Source organism: Lucilia sericata, unplaced genomic scaffold, assembly GCF_015586225.1.
Source record: "Lucilia sericata isolate MDLA Ls3-8-SP2 unplaced genomic scaffold, ASM1558622v1 Contig002002F_arrow, whole genome shotgun sequence".
NCBI lineage: Eukaryota > Metazoa > Arthropoda > Insecta > Diptera > Calliphoridae > Lucilia > Lucilia sericata.
In genome coordinates this window covers 54,011-77,562 of record NW_023995869.1, presented here as the reverse complement: position 1 = coordinate 77,562, position 23,552 = coordinate 54,011, and the positions used below count along the sequence as shown (strand labels likewise).

At 30.9% G+C, this 23,552-nt stretch overlaps 2 protein-coding genes and 1 pseudogene across 2 annotated transcripts; all 3 read right to left on the bottom strand.

The window, feature by feature from the left end:
- Positions 1–1,760: 1,760 nt before the first annotated feature.
- LOC119613193 lies at positions 1,761–2,849 on the bottom strand (annotated as a pseudogene).
- A 10,736-nt stretch (positions 2,850–13,585) lies between these two features.
- LOC119613195 lies at positions 13,586–17,788 on the bottom strand. Its single transcript, XM_037969141.1, has 5 exons — positions 17,610–17,788; positions 17,396–17,539; positions 16,182–16,312; positions 15,917–16,109; positions 13,586–15,848 (listed from the first exon to the last, which is right to left on the bottom strand). Exons 1-5 carry the CDS (start codon positions 17,786–17,788, stop codon positions 13,586–13,588), a joined length of 2,910 nt encoding a protein of 969 aa, XP_037825069.1.
- A 1,190-nt stretch (positions 17,789–18,978) lies between these two features.
- On the bottom strand, positions 18,979–22,292 carry LOC119613190 (V-type proton ATPase 116 kDa subunit a1-like). Its single transcript, XM_037969136.1, has 6 exons — positions 22,191–22,292; positions 21,986–22,123; positions 19,709–21,583; positions 19,411–19,648; positions 19,176–19,347; positions 18,979–19,110 (listed from the first exon to the last, which is right to left on the bottom strand). Exons 2-6 carry the CDS (start codon positions 22,100–22,102, stop codon positions 19,017–19,019), a joined length of 2,496 nt encoding a protein of 831 aa, XP_037825064.1. The 5' UTR covers positions 22,103–22,123; positions 22,191–22,292; the 3' UTR covers positions 18,979–19,016.
- Positions 22,293–23,552: the final 1,260 nt, after the last annotated feature.

The window sequence follows — 23,552 nt, the reverse complement described above, 5'->3', positions numbered from 1 at the left end:
ATCTTTGGTTTCCGCTCTGGCGTTCTTTTCATATTCTGGTGTTGTCCGATATCTGATCTTTAAATGTTTTTATAGAATAGGCTAGATTAGTGCACGTTCAAAAGAATTGAATACCTTGTGTTCTCATATAAAATTTTGTGAACATCACCGATATTCTGTCCAATCACATCCTTTTCATATTCTGATTTTTTAGTAACTTAAGAATCCGATCATCTGGAGTTTTCTTCAAGTGAATAATAAAGTAAAGGTTTGACAGCCTTGACAGATCTTTGATCCGCCATTTAAGAAAATCTGCAGGGAGACATTGATCGAAATATTGAGGGTTTCCGTTAATGGTAAGATTGAGGTTATTTGGGTCACATGGACTGCTAACACTTATCTGAAAACCCTTATGTTCTGAAATTTTTATTACGATAACCGGCCTGCTGATAAACCATTTCACATTCTTTATATTCATAAACCAAAAAACAAATTCGAAATCTAATATTTTCTGATTGATAAAAAGTATTTGTACAATTTCTTTTCGTGTGTACCATTCTCATTCCTTTAATATCTAAACCCACTAATAAGTTATTGCCATCACCTACATATCTCTGGCTCTCTATAATTATGTGCTCAACACATTGAATTACAAGAAGTGTTGAAAAGGGGTGTGTGTATAAGTTGTGTGTGCTACTCATCATCCTCATGATTTTGATTATTGTGGCCAATTTCATTATCTGTTAATCTTCTCTCAGCATTTAATTTTCTTCTTTTTCGGTATCCTGTTGTCCTTTGGGAATTTAGTCTCCAGACGTTTTGTACATTTTGTTGGCAGATCTACTTTTGATATGGTTGCGGTTGCAATGTTTGCAAACGGCAGCAGCACCAACAACAGGTAATTGTAAGAGGCACTGTTTGTGAGAGTATAAATGTCACTGCTTTCGTGTGTATGAGTGTTAGTTAGTGATTGAACTTTTGCGTTTATGACTTGTTCGAGAGTGTGGGAACTTTTATTCCCTTTTGATAATCTATATATGGTAGAGTATTTTGTGTATCTTTGTATATGTGTTCATTGAAGGATATATTATTCATTAATATCCTTTATGAGTTAATTTTGGTTCTGCTTTAAACCAGTTTGTTTGATTTTTTTTCTTAAAATTTTTGTATGTAATTTTACTTTGTATTTCATGTAGTTGTTATTTTTGTTGCTTGTAAAATGTACTTGATTTTTGATTGAAAATATCGAATTTCTTTTAAAACGTTTGTGAATTGTTTATTTGTATGGTTCTCAGAAAATTAAAATTTGTGATTGTTACAGTGTTTTAATTAATAAAAATGTTTTCCTGGTTTAATTGCCATATATTAGTTTAAGAAAGGATTCTATAGATAAGCACCATCGAATCACTTCAATTATGCAATTGTTTAAAGTAGGTTCTCTCATACAACTCTAGAAATCAAATTCCCGATCTGGAATTGATTTTGAATAACATCCCCCCTAGTTGTAACTGATTGACTAAAATGACGGATGGATCCATTGGAAGGTGGTGCTAAGAAATTTGGTATTGTGGTGTCCCACTTAAATTGTCTGACAATATCAGATTGGGGCATATTGGTTTAAGATCTGTTTACCGATTAATACCGGGTGTCTATACAATAAGTACGGATTTTCTGAAAGCAAGTAAAAAATATGTTCTTGATTCAAGTACGGATTCATTAAGAATTTTTGAAAAAATCACATTGATAGAAATCGAAATTCAACCTTTTTGTTTTTTTATTTTTTTTATTTAAAAAAAGTCATTAAAAAGTAAAACTTAAAGTAAATATTTTTTTTTTTAAAAGACTGCAGCAGATACCACAAATTACAAATTAAAATAAAACAAACCTACTTATAGAAAAAAATTACACTCAGTCTCTAGACAATATAAACTTAGATCTTTGGATCCTGAGGAGTCAATTTGACCATTTTCACAGATTCTTCCCAAATCTTCAAGCCCTTCTCTTCATCCATAGCGGCAGCATTTAAAGTGGCCTCCTTACAATCCATAAAATATTTACCATGAACATTGGCCACTTCATCGGAAGTAGCCAAATAGATGGTAGTTTGAGCACCAGCCTTAGTAGTCTTAAAGAAACCCTTAGTAATAGCCATCATAGGCAAGTTCAAGGGGAAGGGTACATTACGCCAAATGCCAGAATCAATCATACCGGGATGCAAGAAGTTAACGGTGACACCAGATCCCTCCAAACGTTTAGCCAATTCACGGGCAAAGTAAATGTTGGCAAACTTGGAGACATAGTACAAGTAAGCAGCGGGGAATGTGCCAATAGGATTCAATTTGTTAACATTCACTGAAGCCAAGCGATACAGTTCAGAGGCTACAATAACAATACGTGCAGGGGCACTCTTCTTTAAAACATCGATTAACAAATGAGTCAACAAAAATGGACCATAGTGATTGGTAGCCATGGTCAATTCAATGCCATCCTCACTGGTTTGACCACGGAAGGCCAAAGCCATACCGGCATTGTGTATCAGAACATCGATTTTCTTTTCATTCTTTACAATATCAGTGGCAAATTCACGTACCGACTTGAAAACTGCCCAAATCCAATTTCTTGACAATCAATTTATTGTTGCCGGTTTCCTTGACAATTTCCTCTGTTGGCAGGAAAGTAATTTAAAAATTAATAACTTTGTATATTATAGTAGAAGTTTTAAAGAGTTTTATACCTTTAACAGCATTGGCAGTTTTCCAAATTACGGCAAGCCATAATAATACGAGCACCACGTTTGGCCAAATCACGGGCAGTTTCCTTGCCAATACCACTGTTGGCACCAGTAATGATTACAGTTTTTCCTTCCATTATTGTCTGTAATAATTAGAGAAATAGTTGAGAAAATTATTAGTTTATTGTGGTTTTAAAGGGGATTTATTTGAGGGAGTTTGTAAAGCAGAACCAAAGCCGGGGAACGACAACAAAGATAGAATTTCTAGATACTTTTTTCAATGTTTTACAATTTTATTTGAAGTAATTGTAATTGAAATTTAAATTTCCAAATTACAATTATTTGTAATGTGTAATTGAGCAATAATCAATTACCAGGTTTGAAGGGTAATTTTCAAATACAATTACATTTAAAGTTATCGTAATTGAGGCTTACCAATTACAATTACTTGTAATTGTAATTGAAGTTTTGCCAATTACAATTAATTGTAATTGTGAATTTTGTTCCTTATAATTACATTTAATTTGTAATTAGTTATACTTAAATTACAATTACAAGTAATTTTAATTGGAAACTTCAACAACAATTACAAATAATTGTAATTGGCAATAATTGAATTACAATTACATGTAATTGTAATTGGTTATTGGCGGTTACACATTACAAGTAATTGTAATTGGAAAATTAATTGTAATTGACCATGTAATAAATTACTTTGTGTAATCATTAAACACTATCCCTGCCAATTACAATTAATTGTAATTTTAATTGAAGAATTTACAATTACTTGTAATTGTCAATATTTTCCGCACTACCTATACAATTACAAGTAATTGTAACTGAAAAATCTTCAATTACATAAAAGTAATTGTAATTGACCATTATAATGAATTACTTAAAATAATTAAAAAAAAATTCTTTCCTCAGAGCACATTCCATTCAGGGGAATCTTAGCGATATTTTTTTATTTCAAAAACATTTAAAGTTATTTAACTAATAACAAACACTAATAAATTGTACATAAAATTCTTTTGAACTATTAAACCAGTTTTTTTCTAATCAAAATTAATATATTTCGCTAATAATTCCATTATGAATAATAAATAATTTTATACAATTCATAATATAATTGTTGTTATTTTAAACATTTAACAATATAATCGTTAAATTAAAGTACCTTTATAATAGTTATTTTCTAATAAAAGAAACAAAACGTATGAGAAATATGATAAACAGTACGTCATTGTAAGACCGTATAAAGTACATTTTACTTAATTTAGTACCAGTTAAGCCAAAACGTATAAAAAGCAATCATGACTATTTAAAAATGTATATTTAAATACCAGTTAAAACAATAATAATAACAAAAACAATTGAAAAACAAAAAATTGTTTTTTTAAATAACTCATTTTTTTTATATGAATTTGTTAGTAGGTCGTTTAAAAAAACAGTTAAACCATAGACGTACTTTAAAATTATAAAAGGGGTCAGACCATATATAATTATATTTGATTTATAGATTTAATAGAATTGATTAATTACAAATCAAAAGGCATTACATTTTTAAAGATAAGCAATTAAAAATAATATTAATAGTTCTTAATTAATATTTATAGCTCTTTTTAAAAAAAGATCAAAGTTCAGCAGGCTTAAGGGGTAATGAATTGCATTAAGTAATTCATTATTAGCCAATTACTAATGTAATTGTAAAAAATTTTTTTAAAACTTAAACTTACTTGTTATATGTAATTGAACAAAAAATCTATTTCAATTACTTGCAGTTTAAATTTATTAATTTGTAATTACAAGTAATTTCAATTATTAAATTTCTGAGCAAGTAATAGTAATGAATTAAAATGTTATAATGATTACTTTTCTGAATAATAGTAATGGAAAATAGCTGCATTACAATTAAATAATCCAAAAAAAGAATAGTAATGAATACAAAAATGCAGTGAACTTTATAACTATTATAATTAAGTTATTGTAATTTGAAATATTGTAATTAGTAATATTTCAATTACCATTATTTTTAATCAGGCTTGAAGGGTTGTGATTACACAAAGTAGTTCATAACATGCTAAATTATAATTACTTGTAATGTGTAATTGGGTAGTAACCAATTACAATTGTTTAGAATTGTAATTGAAGTTTTGCCAATTACAGCTAATTGTCATTGTAGTTGAAGTTTACCAATTACATTTAATTGTAATTTAGGCATTAATAATAACAAGTTACATGTGGGCAAAATTCACAATTACAAGTAATTGTATTTGGAATTTCTTCAATTTAGAAATTCTTTAATTACAATTACAAATCATTGTAAAATGCAAAAAAAATGTAATTGGCATAACTTGAATTGCAATTACAAGTAAATGTAATTGGTAAAACTTCAATTACATTTACTTCAACTGTAATTGTAATTGAAAAGTTTATAAATACCCCCAAGCCTGCTTTTAAAGTAATGTAATTGCAATTTTTATTGAATATTTGGAACTTTTATAATCGAAATACTTTTTTTCCAATTAAACAATTTTAACTGAAAAATTATACATTTAAAATTAATATGAATTAGATAAACTTCAATTACAACTACTACTAATGAAATGTAATTTGTAAATTATTTAACATTAGATTCTCACTTTTAACTTTTCTCTTTTATTAAACTTTTTACGTATTAATCTATTTAACAACGCACTTCTCATAGAAAAATTATTAAATATTAATTAATTATTCTTAAGTCTTATTGAACTTTGATATTTAAGTACTTTAATTACCTAATTTTGCTAAAAGCTATTTTTATAACCAAATTAATAAAATTGGCAAATAATGAACAAAATTTTTAAGCTAGAAATAATTTCAGTATATTTTAACTTCTATGTACTAATATTTTTGGATTTTGGTCAACAAAAGAAACTCATTATTTATTAAAACTAGACAATAATATTGTGAACTAATAAATTTATGAAAAAATTTAATTATTCAAAATATTGAATATTTAAAAAAGTAGTAAATTATGCAGTTATTTCTTAAGTAAACAATTGCAAAATTAAACAAATAATTAATACAAAATCTATATATGTATATGAACAGCGTCTTCCTGTTTGCCTGAAAGGAACTATAGGCTACTTTTTATTTCGAAATTTAAAGAAGGCGTGGCATTTTGCCCACATACAAAATAAATTTTAAAAGCCACATTTCTCAGAAAATGCACCTACAGTCTTCCAGTTTGTATGGACAACTTTAATGTCCATATAAACACTTGTGGTTAAAATAGGCGGCCTAGGTAAAGTGGGCGTGGCATGTCCTATCTAAAGAAAATTAGCATATCTGAGAAAATATAACACCTGGAGTCCTCAAAATTTTTTTTGATACCACTTTAGTATCAAATGAGTATTTAATACAAAAAATGGGCGAATCATCAATAGAAGGCGTGGCACCTTCTATATGAATCATATACAAAAATTCGTATATCTGAGAAACTTTCAGAACTAGAAGCTTAAAATTTTATACGAACAACTTTGATATCCATGTGAACATTTAGGGAAGAAGTGGACGGAGTTGCACCTCTTATATGAATTAAAAACAGAAAGTCGCATATCTGGGAAACTATTAGACTATTGTTTTTAGGGTAGTGAAGTACACTGGGTGGGTATAGCTAGTTATCTACAAAATCAAACTTAATCCCAAAATCTTTAAATTTATCTGAAATTTTAGGAAAATTGGATTTTTTTTTTAATAATTTAGAAAAAAATTAAGAAGATAATTCGTAATTAAAAACAAAACTACATAGTTTTATTAAAATATACTGTGGTAAAGTATTTTAAAACTAATAACACAAAAAGGAAAGGTTTAAAAATGTGTCCAAAAGTCTTGAACTCTTTAACCTAAAATAGTAGACGACACTGACCTCCACTTGAAAAAAAAAATAATTAAAACTAAACTTAAATTGCTTTAGACACACTTCAAAACTACAAAAAAGAAAAAAAACTAAAAAAAAACAAACTACTGAGTTAACATTAAACAATTAATTAACTTAAAAATCCAACAAAAAATTATAAACAACCTAGAAAAGTATATTGTAGTAGAAGTAAATAAAAATAATAACATTTTAATTATAAAAAAATATAATTATATACAAATTATAATTTTTACAAATCAGGGAATTTCTTTTCCTTTAAACATATTTAAACAAGATGAAAAAAAGTTATAAAGCGGGAGTAGCCAGGTTTTTTTTGGGGGGTATTTGTTAATAAAATTAAGAAAATTTACCTCCGTAAAACATCTACCCGCAGTAATACGTAAATAAAACGTAAACTTAAAAGTGTGGCCACTAGAGCTGATATAAAAGCGATAATACAAATATCACGCATATAATAATCGTTTGGCAACCAGCCCAATATTAGGCCCATCCTATAAAATATTCATTATAATTATTTATTTATTAATATGCAAACAACAACAATATGTATAATGTGAACAAACAAAAAATTTCAAATATTTTTTTATTTAAAATACTTATGTCTTCTTCTGTTTTTGGTATTTATTAAGGTTTTTGGTAAAAAAAATTATATAATTTTTTTTTTGGTTTAAATTATGCAAACTTGTTTAAATTTATTTTTACATTTTACTCTCTTATTAATTTTTGTTGTTTTTGTTTTTATTAAACAGAAAAATGATTTCTTAACAAAAAAACATTTTGTGTGTTTCTATGTCATGGTGTTTTGTTTTGTGAGTTTAAGCGATTTTCTGTTTTCTTAAGTTTTGATTTTAAACATTTTTATTTATTTATTTTTAATGTAATTTTAATAAATATGTTAAATATTTAAGTTACATTGCATAAATATTGTTTGTGAGTGTATAAGTGATTTCAAACTTATGTTAACCCTTGTAATGTGTGTTCAGACCATTAGGGTACAGTGTGTTTAAACTGTTAGCTATTAAAAGAAATGTAGCTGCATTTATGTTAAGTTGAAAGACCCCACAAGTCCTCCAATTGTTCAGCAATGATTCACATTATACTATTCTAAATTTATTTCTCTATTGAAATAGTAATCTAAATTTGTACTTCTGATACAATGTTCACAAGCTTGTCGTCTCCGCCAAATTGTTAGGATTACATTTTTTATCCGATAGTTAAAATTTTATATAATTTAAAGTTCTTTTACGTGCAATTTTGAGCACTTTGGACTATCCTAATGACTAGTTTATAAACTACCTTATGAATTAGCCGTCGGACCAATATAATACGTATTATTGTCTCTAGAGTACTCAATGGTCTAGTTTATAGACATCTCAGTTGACTAGTCCATAGGGAGGCAATAGTTAGACAGTCTAGTCTATGACTAAGGGGCAGGGTTGGGGGTAATGACTACATTTTCAATTACAATTACATTTGAAGTAATTGTAATTGAAGCTTTACCAATTACAATTCTTTGTAATTGTAATTGAAGTTTTGACAATTACAATTACTTGTAATGGTAGTTGAGGTTTTGCCAATTACAATTTCTTGTAATTGTTATTGGTCAATTACACATTTTCAATTACAATTACAAGTATTTGTAATTGGTTATTACTCAATTACACATAACAAGTACTTGTAATTAACCATGTAATAAATTACTTTGTGTAATCATTACCCCCATGCCTGCTAAAGGGATTTGTTAACTGACTGATATATATGATGTTGATATGTTAATTTTAAAAGTGGTTCACTTTCTAAATTTTATGGGATCATTTAATATTCAAAAGAATGAATTTAAAAATCTTAACAGTTTATATATTAATTAGTTTACTGACAGGTTTAAAGACTAATGAAATCAGTTTAAGATAGTTTTGTTCCATTCATCCATCCATCCCTGACTTCAATCGACTTCAATGTTGTCAGAGAAATGTCTAACAATCGTAGAATCATACAATTTTTCCTTGAAACGTTGTCAGAGAAATCATAGCCAGTAGATTGTAATTAAATAATATTGTCAAACATCTGACAATCGTGTAAACACATAACGCTGCCATTGTCAGATCATTGTAAGATTATTATCTGACAAATTTTATTGTCAGATGTGGAAATTTTATGCATTTCATAATGTCATCATTGACAGAGAAATAATTTCTATTGGCAACACTTGCTAATAATATACGATCTGGCAACTTTTGCCATACAACATTCTGACAACAGTGAAAACTGACAATCGGACAATTGTCTGGAAATGAAACTGTAAAGTTTTCTTATAATAGCCTGAACAGACCTGTTAACAATTTTTTATTGTGTGAATATTGCCATATTTGACAACATTGTAAGATCTGACAGCCGTCAGTTCATAGCTTTATGTTTGCTATTTAGCAACAATTTTAGTAAGGTTTTCTTATAATAGTCTCAACAGACCTGTTGCTAACAATTTTTTATAGTCAGTATATTGCCAGATTTGACAACATTGTAAGATCTGACAGCCGTCTGTTCATAGCTTTATGTTAGCTATTTAGCAACAATTTTAGTAAGGATTTCTTATAATAGTCTGAACAGACCTGTTGCTAACAAATTTTTTATTGTCAGTATATTGCCAGATTTGACAACATTGTAAGATCTAACAGCCGTCTATACATAGCTTTATGTTTGCTATTTATCCCAAATTTGTAGCGAGTTATACAGTATGTGTGTTTGTTGAAATCAATTGTCTGAGGAACACATGATCACAATCTTGAATAATTCTATCAGAAATTTTTAAGATAAGATTAAAATTTCGAGTGCAATATTCTTTTAAAATATTTCTCATACAACAATCTGACAACAATTTAAACTGACAATTTTTGTTGGCATATAATCTGACAATTGTCTGGTAATGAAATTGTAAGGTTTTCTTAAAATCGTCCGAACTAAGAATTAACTTGTTGCTAACAATATTTTATTGTCTGTACATGGCAAGATCTGACAACATTGTAAGATCTGACGGCCGCCTATATAAAGCTGCCTGATCTGACAATATTGTAAACTCTGACAGCCGCCTATACATAGCTTTATGTTTGCTATTTGTCCCAAATTATTATTTTTATATGGACTTTAACGGGTTAAGACGTATTTGTAATACAATACCTTTGTCATGTTAAAGTATTGATAATACAACAACAAATACAATAACTACAAACAGAAACACTAAAATTTATAAAATACCAAAACAAAAAATTGAAGAAGTCTGTTAAAACAAAGTCCAATTTAACACTTTCACTAAAAAAAACAAAAACAAAATTTTTTTGACTAAAAAAAAAATCAAATTGTTATGAAATTTTTTTTAGATGTTTTGAATTTGTTGTTGTCAGTAAATAATTTATATATATATATGTATGTATGGGAAACTAAATGACAGATACATATTGAAAACATCTCATACATAAAATAAAGTTTATTTAAGTTCAATGTCGAAGAGAAGAGGAACACAAGATGAAGAAAAAAACTACAAAAGATAAAGAAGAAAATGTAACTAGAAGCAGCAGCTAAATAATAATGATCATTAATGAACATATACACGAAAAAAAAATTAATAAGGAAAAGAGGGAACAATGATGTACATACTAGTAAATAATGGAATGAATAAAACTTCCACGTCATTGAAAAATATGTAAAAAAGAATAGTTTTTGAAAATATCTTTAAGAATACATGAATTTGTTTAATGAATGAATAATTAAGAAATTAATAAAAAAGTAAGGCAATTTGAATTGAATTTGTAATTGTTATGCTAATATTTTAATTTGGGTTTTAAACCAAAAATATACAATTCCATTTCAACTTTTATAGTCTAATTTTCTTTTTATATGTTTTCAAAATATTTAATTCTTTTTGTTATTTTATATATATTAACTTTTTTCTTAATACCACTTGTTAACTTACCTTATATTTTTTTATATTAATTAATTATAAATTAGTAGTTTTTTAAATTATCTTTCTTTTATAGTTTTAATCTAAACTTTTTCACAACCTTCGCCTTGAACGTTTTGTATAAGACTGGTCAAAAATAGTGTATTAAACCCCGTCTCTATAAGTGTATCTTACACAAAAACCCAGTTAATAGCAACAACTACAACAACAAAAACCCCACTTTAACAATAAATATACTTATAATAATAAAAAGCCACGTCTTTTTGGTTGTTGTATTATTAATGCTTTTTCTTCTTCTCAAAACAACAGGTTGTTTGTTGTTGTTTACGATCAATATGCTGAGATTGCATTGTTATAACAGGCAGAGAGCAAAAAGTAAATTTTTTTATTTTTTCTTCTTTCTCATTTGAAATTTATTGTAGTTATTTTTTTGTAATTTTTATTTGTTTGTCTTTTGATTTTAGTTCTCGTTTTTTCTCTGCTTTTCGTTTTTAAAAGGGCTTTTGTAATAATGATCATTAGTTGACTATAACTATTAAGTTTTCATCTCTTGATTATTATGCTTGAGCAAGTTTGTTGCTTAAGTCTTTTGTTTTTCTTTTCAACTAAGAAGAGAGGGATGTAAGATCTCTCTTTAAATCTTAATAGGATTTTTTAAGTTTTTGTGTTATTTTCATTAAAAAACATATTTGAAAAACTTTAATTAAAATTAGAGAAGCTTAATATTTAATACTTTTCAGACTAAATTATGAGATGCATTACAAACTGTAATAACTTGAATTTTTACTAGAAATATGTAAATTGCTTTTAAGAAAACAGTAGGGTGGGCTATACAGTGGAATATGTGGTGGATATCATGGGTATCCTGATGACATGGTGGGCTAGGCTATCGACTAACTACCATAGACAAGCCTATAGACTAGACTATAGACAGGACTATAGACTAGACTAGACTATAGACTAGACTATAGACTAGACTATAGACTAGACTATAGACTAGACTAGATAGACTAGACTAGACTATAGACTAGATTATAGACTAGACTATAGACTAGACTATAGACTAGACTATAGAATAGACTATAGACTAGACTATAGACTAGACTATAGAATAGACTATAGACTAGACTATAGACTAGACTATAGACTAGACTATAGACTAGACTATAGACTAGACTATAGACTAGACTATAGACTAGACTATAGACTAGACTATAGACTAGACTATAGACTAGACTATAGACTAGACTATAGACTAGACTATAGACTAGACTATAGACTAGACTATAGACTAGACTATAGACTAGACTATAGACTAGACTATAGACTAGGCTATAGACTAGACTGTAGACTAGACTATAGACTAGACTATAGACTAGACTATAGACTAGACTATAGACTAGACTATAGACTAGACTATAGACTAAACTATAGACTAGACTAGACTATAGACTAGACTATAGACTAAACTATAGACTAGACTAGACTATAGACTAGACTATAGACTAGACTATAGACTAGACTATAGACTAGACTATAGACTAGACTATAGACTAGACTATAGACTAGACTATAGACTAGACTATAGACTAGACTATAGACTAGACTATAGACTAGACTATAGACTAGACTATAGACTAGCTATAGACTAGACTATAGACTAGACTATAGACTAGACTATAGACTAGACTATAGACTAGACTATAGACTAGACTATAGACTAGACTATAGACTAGACTATAGACTAGACTATAGACTAGACTATAGACTAGACTATAGACTAGACTATAGACTAGACTATAGACTAGACTATAGACTAGACTATAGACTAGACTATAGACTAGACTATAGACTAGACTATAGACTAGACTATAGACTAGACTATAGACTAGACTATAGACTAGACTATAGACTAGACTATAGACTAGACTATAGACTAGACTATAGACTAGACTATAGACTAGACTATAGACTAGACTATAGACTAAACTATAGACTAGACTAGACTATAGACTAGACTATAGACTAAACTATAGACTAGACTAGACTATAGACTAGACTATAGACTAGACTATAGACTAGACTATAGACTAGACTATAGACTAGACTATAGACTAGACTATAGACTAGACTATAGACTAGACTATAGACTAGACTATAGACTAGACTATAGACTAGACTATAGACTAGACTATAGACTAGACTATAGACTAGACTATAGACTAGACTATAGACTAGACTATAGACTAGACTATAGACTAGACTATAGACTAGACTATAGACTAGACTATAGACTAGACTATAGACTAGACTATAGACTAGACTATAGACTAGACTATAGACTAGACTATAGACTAGACTATAGACTAGACTATAGACTAGACTGTAGACTAGACTATAGACTAGACTATAGACTAGACTATAGACTAGACTATAGACTAGACTATAGACTAGACTATAGACTAGACTATAGACTAGATTATAGACTAGACTATAGACTAGACTGTAGACTAGACTATAGACTAGACTATACCATGGAAAGGAATTACCTAAGTAACTAACTTAATAAATTACTAACTAGCTAGGTAACCAACTAACTAGTATTACTGTAGTCGGTCAGTACAAGGGCTGATTTCATTTTCACCAGAGATTCTGACAAATAGTAGCCTGATGATAGACTTTGTGCATTATATTAAGTTCCTCTAACTAGGACTAGTTATTAGAGTCGCGATCATCGATTGCTATTTAAATATGCTTGCTTGCCGGCTAAAAATTAGATTAAACATTTCTATTTCTAACGATTTCATATACTTTATTTACACAATTACTTCACCAATGTTTTATAAAGATTAATAAATAATTTTAGTAGATAATACAACTCTAAACATAATATAAATATTAAAATAATAACTCAAATATACATATTTTCTAATAACTAGAATTTAAATTTTAACTACTTTTCTTTCAAATTCACCCTTTCTGTCTAATTAAAAAGCTCAGCTTACGCTATACGATTTCCTTCGGTAGTGCTTTCCTCTGGACTATCCAGTTGTTTAGTCAAAGTATTATACCACTCATTTACATGTTGCGAGAAAATATCCACTAACTTAGTTACTTGCTCCTTAAAAGTCTTAACAATCCTTTTTCCAATTGAACCATCATCATCATTGTCGTCATCGTTTTTATTATTTTTATTGTTAGCAGAGCGAACAACTTCTTCGACTTTATGTTCAAAATGACGCAAACGTATCGGTGACATTTCATCGGCCGCTGTTATGGGATCTTCATCTTTACTGATCATATTATTACGCCATGAATCGGCTGGATAACGAGTGTCTAGAGAGCGCTTTAAACGTGTATTTGATAAATCCCACCAGGGTAATTCGTCAAATTTAGTCTTGGTAGAGCTATCAGTTTGTACAGATTTATTGTCGGCGTTTAACTCCTCTTCTGCTTCACCTTTGGAGGATTCACCAAATAAATTTAAATTGTCGGACGAAAGAAAATTGGAATATAAAGGTTTAGTTTTCTCCAAAGTCTTTTCCTCGCCAGCATCTAATAACTCGTCTACATCTTTTTCCTTACTTTCATCGACTTCCTCTTCTGAGACTTTCTTCTTTAAAGCTTTTTGGGTTATATCGATTTGAGCCTGCTCAAAATCATCGACATCATTGGTTTCGGCATCTATATCCAAATCTTTATGGATTTCTGGTTCTACAATTTCCGTTGTAATGGGATCTTCTTTTAAATCGAAATTTTTGGCAAATACATTTTTGTTAGATTTGCCATATTTCTTGCCAAACGGATCAGAGAAAAGCAGGGAATTTAAGGCAGAACCAATGTTCAACTTATTTGCCACTGGTTTGATGGGATTGGCAGGTAAGGCTTCAAAGAATTCAGTGGGTAATAGACGTAAAGGCTTCATTTCACTAACAATTTCTTTAGTCTGGGCCTTGGCTTTATTGGCCTTTTTTGTTTCAATTTTCAGCTCTTCATCTGTTTCGTCACCATCTAAAGAGGCAATTTTACTCAAGAACACATCTCCTTCGGGCACACGAACATATTCCGGTTCGGGTTGTACGCCCACATTTTTAAAAAATTTTTCCTCATCAAATTCTTGATCTTCGACAGGAAGTTTATTTACTTTCTTTTCGGGTTTTCTGATCTCTGTGATCTTTTTTGTGAAAGCAGTTTTCTTACCATCGCGTGTCATAAAGAAGGGTCCTGTATAGGCATCCGATTGACGGGCATTTCTCTTTAACAAAGGCAAATCCAAGCTAAAGGGTTCCTTAAAAATGTTGCCTAACCAACTTAAGGCCGCAATTCTTCGGTCTGGTGAGAAGATATCTCTTTTCAGGGGTGTTTTCATTTCTTGTACAATGTTTTCGGCAAAGTTGGTCAAAGGTTTAATCTCATCCCTATTGCCTTCTAAAACAAAACGTTTAAATCTGTCTTCATTATCCACCGATCTACGATGTCTTCTTATAAGACTGGCCAAAGGTGACAGAGGTGGTTTAGCGGATTCTTTAATTAATTCCTTTAACAAACGATCAGTGGAGGAATAACGTTTAATTTTTTGATTGGTCTCTTCTGCTGGCACTACGGGAGTCTCGACTTCAGTAAATTGACAGTGTTCCAAGTTGGCATTGGGCAAAACCCAAAAGCTCACTGACAAACCTGGCGTCTTTAATTGCAACATGGACTTGGTATGTTTTCTCCTGATCTCAGGTATGAGAGTAGTATTTACCGACAACTTCTTATTGTTCAACATAACATGACCATTAGACATGGTGAGAGCATATTGCCACACCTCAGAATCCTGCAATCTATTCATGGATCTTATGGCAATCTGTAAAGGTAGCTCTTGTTTATTGACCACCATAAAAGCCAAACCGCCCGATACCATATTAGCACAATGAGTGTATAGTTTATTGTTGCGACCAAATACACCCAAAGGACGAGCAGGATAGACACGAGAACCCATAATTTTCTTAAACAGAGCCGTTACATAGAAACCATATTTGGGTTTTTCTAAATCATCGAGAGATAGAGTTTTAAAAATAGATTCAAAACCCACATTGGCAGCATCACCCATAGTTTGAGCCCAGCTAAGACCATCAAGCACCTCATCATCTAGATGTGTTGAGAGAACTTTCTTTTTGGGTAGAGACAGCCAAACGGGAACATTTGATTTGAAAAGAACTTTAAGAGCCGGATCACGATCGGAAATGGTTGAACCTACACTAGAGAACATATCACCAGATCTGGAAGAAGAAATGTGTTAGAGAAGTTGAGATGTCTGTATATCTCTCAAATAAATAAAACTACTTACTGTATCCATCCATAGGCTACATTCAAATCCCTAGACAGTTCAACATAACGTTTGGTTTCCTCAGGACTACTGCCAGCCGATATATCAGCACCCATAGTTTGCCAATTGGTAACAGTTTGCTTAAATGATTCCACCATTAAATTAAATGTCTTCAATTCACTGGCATAGTCTGCAGCCCGAGAGGTACCGAAATCTGAAATATTTTAAATGTAATGTTTTTAGATTAACTGAAATATCTTAAGAAAAGTTATAAATTAATGCATACCTGTGCCCAACTGCCAAATGGCTTCATCTATACCCACCATATGAGAAGTATTTAAAATTTTCAAAGCCTGCATGGCATCCCAATTGTCGGGCTTATAGGGTACCGGTATAATCATCGACCAATTTACGGCTCTGAAAGTGTAATGCAAAAAAAATGGAAATATTTTTTGTAGACTTTTTACACTTGACTATAGTATTGACTATATATTAGACTATAGTTTTCACAATAGATTAGACTATAGACTAGATTATAGTCCTAATTATAGAGTATATAAGTATAGTCTTGATTATAGCCTAGACTATAGTCTTGATTATAGCCTAGACTATAGTCTTGATTATAGCCTAGACTATAGTCTTGACTATAGACTAAACTATAGTCGTGACTATAGACTAAACTATAGTCTTGACTATAGTCTTGACTATAAACTAAGCCGTAGACTTGACTATATACTAAACTATAGTCTTGACTATAGACTTAACTATAGTCTTGACTATAGACTAAACTATAGTCTTGACTATAGAATAAACTATAATCTTGACTATAGACTGGACTATAGTCTTGACTATATACTAGACTATAGTCTTGACTATAGACTAAACTATAGTCTAGACTATGGACTAAACTGTAGTCTTGATTACAGACTAAACTATAGGCTAAATTATAGTCTTGACTATAGACTAGACTATAGTCTAAACTATAGTCTTTACTATAGACTTAACTATAGTCTGGACTATAGACTAGACTATAGTCTTGACTATAGACTAAACTATATTCTTGACTATAGACTAGACTATAGTCTTGACTGTATACTAAACTATAGTCTTGACTGTATACTAAACTATAGTCTTGACTATAGACTAAACTATAGTCTTGACTATAGACTAAACTATAGTCTTGACTATAGACTATTGTATTGATTATAAATTAGACTATAGTCTTGACTCTAGACTAGACTACAGTTTTGACACTAGACTATAGTCTTGGCCATAAACTAGACTATAGACTGACTCTATCGTTGACTATAGACGAAACTATAGTCTAGTCTATGGTTTATACTTCAGTCTTGACTGTAGACTAGACAATAGTCTTGACTATAATAATAACTACTCTATAGTCTAAGTTATAGAATAGACTATAATCGTGACTATAGAAGAGTCTATAGGCTAAGTCTGCAGACCATTAAACATAATATAATCTCGAAGAAAAATACATACTTGGTCCACTTATTAAAACCCTTCCAAACAATTTTCGTTGGATTTCTCAAACGTATGCCCTCGGTTTTAGAAGCAAAATAGAAATCACCCACAAATTTAACATGCGAATGGCTCAACATAGAAGCCATGCGGGTTATAGTTTTTCTAAAACACAAATCAAGATTAGAATAATTATGGGTTGCACTTGTATTCCAAATTAAAATGAACACCTCACCTATTAGAACCATCTAAAGCTTTATATAAATCCTCGGGTTTAATAGAAAAACTAACAAATTTATCACTGACATCATAAATGGGACGATTTATATTCAATTGCACTATAACATCAGCGACTGCAAAATGGGCGAACAGCTGCAATACACCATAGAAAAATATACTCCGGAGCCAGGACATGTTAAAAAGGCCCTTTAAGATTTATTTCTTTTTTTAATCTATAAATTTGTAACACTTTATTGTTGAACTTTATTAACTCAACTGTTTTATGATATGTTTTCTGCACTTGCAAGTTAATGTTTAATATGTCACTATTTTTTTCATTTATTTGTTATATTTATTATTAATAATTGTTCTAGTTTAATTAAATTTAAAGTAGATTTTAAGTTTATATAGAAATTCGTTGATTCGTGGTATTAATTTACTTTCGCTGTTTCAGCATAAAGTTGAGTATTTTTTTTTTTTTTTTTGTAAAAGAGAGTTCATTGAAGTTTAGTTGCAGTTTTTTTATAATTTTTTTTGGAAACAAGTTCAAAAACGTGTTAAAACATTGTGGTGTTTAATTTTTTTTGTAAATTCTCAAGACTTGTTGAGGGTTATTTTGATCATAAAACGCGTAAAATTTGCGTGTCTAGAGGCTAAGAAAAAAGAATAGCACTTGATTAAGTCGACTTTGGAGACATTTGAAGTTAAAATCATGTGCCTCCAGCGTGTTAGTCTGTTAGACCGGAGGTCGTGGGTTCGATTCTCACTAGAAACACAGGCAAATAAGCGCACGACTGTCCCGGTTGAGATTCCCCCGGGGACTGTTACCTGGATGAAAGACCCCATTTTGGTGTGATTGCATATCCTCGGTCTTTCCTTGTAATGATTTGACATGGGGTCGAAGCGGAGAGTCGTCACAAAAGCTCATCCTGTGGGTAAAAGAGACCACCGTGTAATTAGGCCAACACGGCAGATGTTCACATAACTAACTACTTATCTAACTATTTAATCACGTAAAAGCGAAATTAGTTAGAAGTTTGTAAGATCGGTTTTTTTAATTAAAAGTCAAATTTTTAGCTGGAAATTGAATATTTAATGAAAATTCAAATTTGCAGCGAAAAATCGGTGTTTGAGTGCAAAAATGAATTTCAAGTGAAAATTCATGTATGACCGATTGATTGGTTAACGAAATATTTTCATCTGATTGTAGGGTATTTCTCATTTATAAAGTCAAATTGGCTGAGCAAGCCAATTTATAGAATTTGTCTAGACAGCATAATTCAGTTTATTTCTCAAGACTAAAGAGAAAAATTTCCAAAAAACATAAAGAATTTAAAAATAATATAAAAATCTGGTGGGAATAATTTAAAAAATAAAGACTTTTTCAAATATTAAACTTTATTTAACAATTGATTTTAATGGCTTAAGCATCGTCTTCAGCCTCTAAAATGGCCTTGAAACTGAAAGGTTGGAAAATATAACCAGCGCCTTCATAAAATTTACTCATGAATTCAACCCTTAAAGAGAAAATAAAATTAATTAATATTATTTATAATAATAAACAAATTAATAATTAACTTACCAATGCAAACGTAAAGTATGCAAAAAGGCAGACAAACCCTCCATCATGACCATAATGGCGAGAGTAAAGAAAACCCAAATGGCAAAAATAAAGAAGAGACCTATGGAGCCAGTATAACCTTTAAGCTGCAGACCCAAAGACAAAACCATAGTCCATAAAACTTCAGATAATTCTAAAGAAAATTATAAACAATTTAACAAAATCTTTAAACTGTTTAAGAAAAAAACAAACTTACGAGCATGAGCTAAGGACAAGGCCCACAAACGCAAATAGGAGGCCGTATGAGAAATGGTACTTAGCACATATTCTATGGTATGAATAGCTTGATGAATCCAAATTTCACTCATGGGTTCATCGTCATGATCATGACCAGCATCTGCATCTTTATTGGAAGTTTGTATAACTTCCACCACCACAGCGGTATCACCTTCTACCATTTCTAAAGTATCGGTGGAAGTGAAATCCTCAGGATGCTTGCGAATGGAATGGGAAATATAAATTTTGGGGAGCTAAAATAATTAAAATCAACTCACCACTGGTTTATGTTTTCTGGTGTGCTTAATGTACAAAGGTTTACCAATCAACATCCAGGGAATGCAAATCACTGCCACAATTACAAAAGCCATTTCGATAGTCGATTGATTGTCAAACATGAACTCATCACAACCTGGCAAGGGAGGACTGCTCTTAAACAGCATCATATTAATAAACATAATCAACACAGAGGGAGCACAACCGGGTGTATCTGGCTCATAGGTGGAGGTAGGTGAATATTTTACCCACTTATAGAACATCATAAAGACCATATAACCGAACAACAGCAAAAGGAATATGATTTGTGGTAAAAATTCCAACAGAATACTGGCATAACGCTTAAAGTACACAAAATTCACCACCGACATACAAACACCAAATACCATATGCAGGACACCAAAAATAATGGACAGTTTCATTTTGTAAGTATTCAAGAAGATAATCTTATTATCTGCCAACTGCCAAATAGGATCCATACCCCACACATAAACCCCGGTGGTAGCGGTAGTGGGATCTAAAGTAAGACCTTCAGGATTAGTTAATACAGTAGTTCTATTGTAACGCACACGCCAGGTCGAACCAAATACATTAAAGGATTTGGAGAAACAATCATTGTAGGTGAAACCGGTGTAGACAGCAAAAATACCCATAAGCAAGATAATGTAACGACCACTAAAGAAAATATTCCAAATTTCACCGCCCTTTTTGCGACCCAAGGATTTTTCCCATAAAACCATCCAGGCACCGAAGAGTAATAATATAAAGCCGTGACCCATATCACCAAACATCACAGCAAATAGAAAGGGAAAGGTAATGCAAGTGTATAGAGCAGGATTAGCTTCACGGTAAGTGGCCACACCATAGGCATCTATAAGGTTTTGAAAACCTCTGGTAAATTTATTAGTGCGATTGTAGGTGGGTGGACGATCATCAGTCTCTATCACATTCACGAAAGAAGGCACTGTACTGCCCACCGCTACAGAACCCTCCGCCAAACAAGCCTGTACATTGTCCAGATCACGGGTAGGAACCCAACATTCACCAATCAAACATTTGCTGGTCACATCTTGACTCAACATATTTAAGGTGTGATAGACAGCCTTCATTTTCTTAACCATAACCTCCCAGGCAGCCAGTTGTTTAGAGACCGCCACCAAGACACAAGTACGTTGATCTTCGGTCTGCTTCAAAACCACTTTCAAATCCTCGATTCTGGTGCGCAAACCCCGAATCATTTCTTCACGTTCTTCATGCTCATTGGGACAGGGATACATGGAGGCATGGAATCCAGTGCATACCTTCTTAACTCTACTTCTCAATTGTTCACCCTGGAAGAAGACCACAAACACTGTCTTATACATGACATTGCCAGTTTTGGGATCTTTTAAGGACTCTTCCAAGGGAGCTCTCTTCACATAAGCATTACCACGTGCCACACGCCATAGCATACGCTCAAAAGCATACTCTCTCTCGCGACTCACTACACCAGCCACAAAACCCAAATGACCACCGGCTTCGTGATGATAATTCTCATTTTGTTTATTCAACTCCATATTGACGACGGCCTGTTCGGCAAAGAATCCCTGGGTTTTCTCTAAAACCCTTAACATTTCGGTTAATTCCAAAAAGTTAGACTTAAGATTTACATCGTTTTGTGATAATTCCGTTATTTCCTTTTCACACTTTTCCAAATGTGCCTCCAAATCGTTTATTTCCCTGGGTTTGGGTGCGGGGGGTATCTCTGTTAGCTCGGGCATTTGGAGACCATCTTTTTTGATTTCATTTTCTACAAAACGTATTTTACGCTCCAATTCATCACAGCGTCTTACTTCCGAAACGTATTTGCGTTGATACGATGTTGTGCCTTCGTTCATCTGGAAATTGGAAAGAGGTGGAAATGAAAAGAATATTAGAGATTTTTGTAAAAAGGGAATCTTTTGACACCATTGCTGCCAACATTCCCGTGAATTTCGACCAAACAATATCCTTCCCAAAATTTTGTAAAGATATGCAATCGGTTCAAAACTTTCGATAAATTCTACACAGATTAATCTGAGTCTTGAATGGAACACATATCCTACACTTTAGAAAAAGAGCTAGTTTCCGTCTGCGAGGTCATTGCAGTATTTTGTAGGGGACACTGGTCCCCGATCACCTAGCTCCCATATAAATTGACTCAACAAACTGACCCAAGTCGAAATTTTCCGAAAATATTAAAATTTCTGACAAAAGATTTCCGAAAATATAACACAAAATCCATAAAATAATTCACTTACATCACGAAATTGTACACAGCCACTCTCTCCCAGCTGAGCCAAAGAGGCATAGGCCGCTTCCGGTTGCAGGAAGATTTGGCACAAGGACATTTTCTCACTGCGAAACATGTCCCCCATGATGAAGCCGTTAATTGAACTCTGAAATAAATATATTTTTTAATTATTTTAAATTGTTAAATTTAATTAAAAATATTTTAAAACACACCCTTAATTAAGCAAAAAAATATATATATAATTTTCACACTTCTCTTCCCAATTAAATTAAACAGCCCTTTCCGTTGAACTGCAACCAGCCAACTGATTTTTCATTTTTCTGGAAATTATCCATCAAATGTTGAAATTTCAAAAAATTTCGAAAAAAAAATATATAGCAATTTATGTAAAAGATAATTTTATATATAAAATATTTTCCTTATCATTTCTTAAGGCATCTGAATAATTGGAGGTTTTATCTATTAATATAATTGTACTGTTGAATGTAAAAAAGTTAACTTGTTTGTTGTGATTTAAAATTAAGTGTTAATTGGAAAATAATTCATAATTAATCATTTACAAATCAATCAAATCAAGTTTTGCCACATATGATACAATGAATGGCGAATGGTTGGCGATAATTTTTTTTTTTTTTTTCATTTGAGTACATTAGACCAGACGCTCTAGGTTTAGTTGGAATTGAAAATGTTTATCTTTTTTTTTCCAATTAGGTCTAAAGACATGTGTTGTGGGTTCTTTAGAAAATTGTTATTTAATTAATTATTTTAGTAACGTTTAGACCAGTGACAAAATAAGTTTAAAGTGAAGAAATTTTTTGTGTTAGTTTAATTTTTATAATATTTTTAAAAGTTATTTTTTGGAATTAAAATGAAAAGGTTTATAAAATTAGGAAGCGCTCATATGTTACAATAAAATCCTTTGATAAATTTTAGAAAACATACATATTTTTAATACAATTTTTAAATTTTTTTAAAGTCTATCACGGTTTTTGCAAAACTTCTAGAAATGTTTATTTATAAATATGTATATGACGTTTTACAAAAACTGAGGGGTTAAAGGTGAGATTATCAATTTAATGTGTGACATTTGAAATTAAAATAACGACACAAACTGGTCAAATATTCCAAAAATCACTCCTAACTTAACAGCTATTGTTTAACGACGTCTATAGAAAAAAAAACACTGTTGTCGACAACACTGTTTCTACTTGCTTTTAAAATATAGTATACTTTTAGGCTGTTTATTTATACACTACGAAAAATATTTATAGTTTAACAGTAAAGTTTAATGCAGGAAACATGTAGTAAAAAATTACTGTTTATGAAATGGAAAACAATATATTGATTCATTTTTCAGGTAATATTTTGATTTTATTCTAAATTAACCTCAATAGTTACTTAACCAGCCATACTTCCTTAACCAACAACCTTCAAGCGTTACTTTTAGAATCTGTTCTGTGGAACATTATTGTGAACTTCTAAGATGTTTTTAAGTTTACCGAAACAACTTTTCGTAACCTTGGAGTGAATATTGAAAATTCCCTGAAGTTGCATCCGCCCCTCTCTCCTTTATT